We start from the raw sequence: 4,388 nt of genomic DNA on the forward strand, positions 1-4,388 counted from the left end.
TTAAACTTGTTAAAAGAAAGTTTTCCATGTACCAGAAATAAGTTCTTGGAACTATCTTTAGATTTCCAGGCTTCCAGTCATTGAGAATAATTGTTATCTTTGTTCCATATGAGGAGACTTCAGTTCACCGCATTAAACTAAAGTCCCTAAAGCCGATGCTGAAGTTGTTAAAGTTGTTTTATTAAAACACAAATCGCAGGCAAAGAGCACCATGACAGACATCAAGACTTCACCACTGCAAGGTGTTTCTGTTATTGTGTCCACCCTCTGTGCATCACACGACTATTTTACCTTGATACTCTCATAATACAACACATTAAAATTTTACACACACCCACACACACGTTACGGGGGCGTGGTCGTTCAGCTTCAGTTCAAGCTGCTAATAGGCTTTTCTGTTTATTCTGTGAGGCCACGACAGCGGACAAAACAGCAGGAGGAGATGTGCACACAGAACAGCAGGCTAAACAGACAGCAGCACTTCTTTATTTAGTGTTTAAAAGTCGCCAACTTCCTGTTTTAAAACTGTTTTAATCTTGGCAAGGAAACGTTTTGCACGGAGCCTGCGCAGACACGCAATAGGGGAACGATTGTTAACTGCCAAAATATTACAAGTAGGCCATGCCAATCTTCAGATCCACTCTCACTGGCCAAACCCTCCACGTTTTGCCAAACCTTTAACTGAAGACCTCTCAGTGCCATTTACTCAGTACGCGCTCTCAGCTGGAGCAGGATGCAGCACGAGCGCCTGCTCAAAGTTTTGGTCATCGGCGATTTGGGAGTCGGGAAAACGTCCATCATAAAGCGCTACGTCCACCAGGTGTTCTCACACCATTACCGGGCCACCATTGGCGTGGACTTCGCCCTCAAAGTGCTCAACTGGGATCACAAGACCGTGGTGCGGCTGCAGCTGTGGGACATCGCCGGTGCGTAAAAGCCTGTCTGTGTGGTGGCAAATGAAATGAGCTGCTATAGCTGCTGGTTGTGGTTTTGTTAGCTAGAGAACCATCAGTATGTGGAGTGGCTTATTATTCATACTTTATTTGCATAGTCAAATAAGTTTGCTCACGTGGCAGTAATTTGTCACTTTGAAGGTCACAGGTACAACAGTAATGTGGTCTATAAGTGTGGATTATGTTACTCTTCAGATTTTCTTTTTTACACCATTTTTTAAATAATTTAAGCAAAACAGCCATGATTTGTAAAATGTGTTAAAAGATTTTTGTGCAAAACATTCATGAATTCGTTCTTGTAATATGGCCTTTTTTCTAGTTGCATGTGATCTACATGTCAAAACACCCACGAGTTACTTAAATATGACTCCAAACATAACATGGAGTTGTCATCTCTGTGAGGTCAGAATCATGTACTGTAGGTTAGGACATAGTCATGTTGTTTACGGTGCAAGATGTGTAAAATCTTAGTTGATGCACCTTTAAAATGTAATGCAATGAATTTCATACCATGGCGAAGTGGCTCTTGATTGAACATCTACTTTTTGTAGTTATTGGAGTGTCAGCATTGGACTATTCAAGCACAGTGCAACCAGGAAGCAACAGTAATCTGCATTATATCACTTACTGGCGGCGTTTTGCTGACACATCCAGCCATGATGATGCATGACACACGAAGTAACCACCTAGAAAATGTGGTTAACCGCTATTTCTGTAAATGTTGGTTTTACCGTCTAGTGCATCCCATTACCTTCCAGATTAGATGTTAAAAACACAGCATGTCTTAGTTTTCATCTTATAAAAACCACTACTCTCCTTAACGACATGTCTCTCTGTCACACATACATTGACAGTTTGTTTTTTTTATTGTCAAATCTTGCTGAGTGTGTTGAGCAACATGATACAGCAGCAGATAAGAGCTGTCAGTCACACGAAGATGTGCAGCTGAGGCTGGTAGCCAGACGGACTTTAGACCAGTAACCGGCGATGATGTCCCACTGGAGACACTATGTAAAGTCTGAAATACAGATCAATGGGTCCTTCTCACAAACAGGAGTTAGCAGATTATCCTTGTCAGTGTGTGCATTACTGTTTGGGAGAAGAGTTGTTCATTAGGTGACCATTCATAATACAAGGTCACAGGGATGTTTTTTGTATCAGCTGTTGTCCTGCTGTGTAGCTCGTGCGCTGTGTTTGTGTGTATCAGATACTCACTTGCTGATTCACTGCTATATTAGGATCATGTGGAGGAAGTTAACTTGGATAGAGACTTATTCCTATGCCCAGTTAGACACAGATGCATACATGGTCATACACATATATTCATGCAAGAAAAGGTGTTTGTCTGCATGCATATATTGATTCACAGTTAATAACAGTAACTATATGTAATCATATACAATTTCTACTGTTTTCGGTCATTTTAAAGACAAATTATAATTTGATTAATGGAGAATATAATAGGGAGATGAATCAATAATAATAATAATTTGCTAAGTTCTTTAGATCCCAACTAAAGAGTTCGTCTACAATCATGTTTATTTCAGTTAAAACAAATCAACTTACTTTGAAGCCAAGCCAGGTTTAAAAGAAAAACTCTACACATGATAAGAATAATTTTCTCTACTGTAGGTTGGTCTGTAATCAGGTTTAGTTTCACACATAAGAATAATTTCAGATATCTGATCAGGATTTATTAAAACCATCCCAGAAACTCCTCAATGGTCCAATTTACTTGCCTCCTTGTTTTTATGTTGCTGGTAATTCAACTTTCTCTTGATCAAGTGTAAGTAAGAGTAGCAAAAATATACAAAAATGATAGACCTTTGAAACAGAATTTACTCTCTTTTCTTCTGTTTCTCTCAAAAGGACAAGAACGCTATGGCAACATGACCCGTGTGTACTACAGAGAGGCTGTGGGGGCTCTTGTGGTCTTCGACATGACCAGACTTTCCACGTTCCAGGCCATCCTCAAGTGGAAAGGAGACCTGGACTCAAAGGTAAATCTGTTGGAGAGCGAGTTGTAAAAATGAAATGGGAAGACCAAGAAATGATCACTCTCTCTGAACCAGCTTTTTTAAAAGCTGTCACCTCATTAAATGGGCGTTATCAGAGCAAGTGGGTGATTTTTTTTTTTCCTTGCATTTCCTCATATAATCTTCTTTCTGGCTCTATTAGGTTGCTTTGAACAATGGAAGGCCGGTTCCAGCTGTTCTATTGGCCAATAAGTGTGACCAGCGGTGTCATGGTTTGTGCCCCAAGCTCCCCAAACTGGAGAAGTTCTCCAGAGACTGTGGATTCGTCGGCTGGTACGAAACGTCTGCCAAAGTAAGACATGGTTTTGTTTTGTATGGAAAGCAAATATTGTTGACACCCAGCGCTCTCATTTCCTCTGTAAACAAATGTCACTGCGTATTTTCTCAGTTCATTGTTTATTAGGCTTTTGTTTCACGCACTTCTCTGCTTTAGTTCTATTTTATACTTACCCCAGCCTCTCTTCCTGTGCACCTTGTCACACTTCTCTGCCTCTGTCAGTCCCTTTGTATTTAAAGTTTAATGTAAAAAATAAACAATGTCTCAGCAGCTAAAATTACATTACTGTCTGGTACAGGATAGTCACTTGCAGAAAGTAGTTTTACACACAGGAAGTAGCACATTTACACTTGAGAACTGAAAGCAAAACTTAAAGCAAGTTGGACTCGGTAAAGAATCTTTCTTTCTACTGAGAAGAACAAATTTAGTTCATTTAAGTGTCCTGACACTTTTGCAAAATTGCTAAAATTATCAACAACCACTTTGTAACTGAGAGCCTAAACAAAGTTAAAAAGATGTGGGGGCAACTGGATTTTGTGGAGTAGTGACCAGAAGTGGCGAGACGGCATCGGACCGCCAATCAAAGCTGTCAAATCAGCTGAAATGCTCTTCTTCTTGTATCGTCAAATAACTTATTAAAAACAAACTTTCTGGTGGCCGCTTGTACACACATCAGCGTGATAATATCTACCAAAAACCACAGAGGTGACCTCTGGGAAGAATTTATTTGATTTGTACTTTGAGTCTTTAGTGTAGCTCATGTCCCATTCATTAACATGGAGGAGGCAGGATCTATGAGCTATACTGTAACCAGCCACCAGGGGGCGATGGAATCATGGTGGCTTCACTTGTGGAAACTTTTAGCTAGTCCATCGTTTTTACAGTTCACGGTCTATTCTTATAAAATATGTAGTTACATTAACTGGGTGGAGAAGTAGTTTAAATACATGTTTGATACTGTAAAGAAAATTAATTTGAAATCAGTGGAAAAGTTGTTAGTAGTTGTCAAAAAAGAACATTGGATCAATTTAGACAATTATTTAAAGCTTCACCAATAATTTTATATTATCCATCCATCCATCCATCCATTTTCCTCCGCTTATCCGGGACCGGGTCACGGGG

The 4,388-nt window shown here is 39.8% G+C and overlaps 1 protein-coding gene across 1 annotated transcript in view; it reads left to right on the forward strand.

The window, feature by feature from the left end:
- The first annotated feature begins 281 nt into the window (after positions 1 to 281).
- Positions 282 to 4,388, forward strand: part of LOC109971347 (ras-related protein Rab-38) — a 10,588-nt gene continuing 6,481 nt past the window's right edge. The window contains exons 1-3 of the mRNA XM_020619529.1: positions 282 to 926; positions 2,823 to 2,953; positions 3,132 to 3,281. Of these exons, the coding sequence (XP_020475185.1) occupies positions 734 to 926; positions 2,823 to 2,953; positions 3,132 to 3,281 (474 nt within the window). The 5' untranslated portion in view covers positions 282 to 733. The remainder of the gene's footprint in view (positions 927 to 2,822; positions 2,954 to 3,131; positions 3,282 to 4,388) is intronic.

This window comes from Monopterus albus, unplaced genomic scaffold, assembly GCF_001952655.1.
Source record: "Monopterus albus unplaced genomic scaffold, M_albus_1.0 scaffold222.1, whole genome shotgun sequence".
In the NCBI taxonomy this organism is placed as follows: Eukaryota; Metazoa; Chordata; class Actinopteri; order Synbranchiformes; family Synbranchidae; genus Monopterus; species Monopterus albus.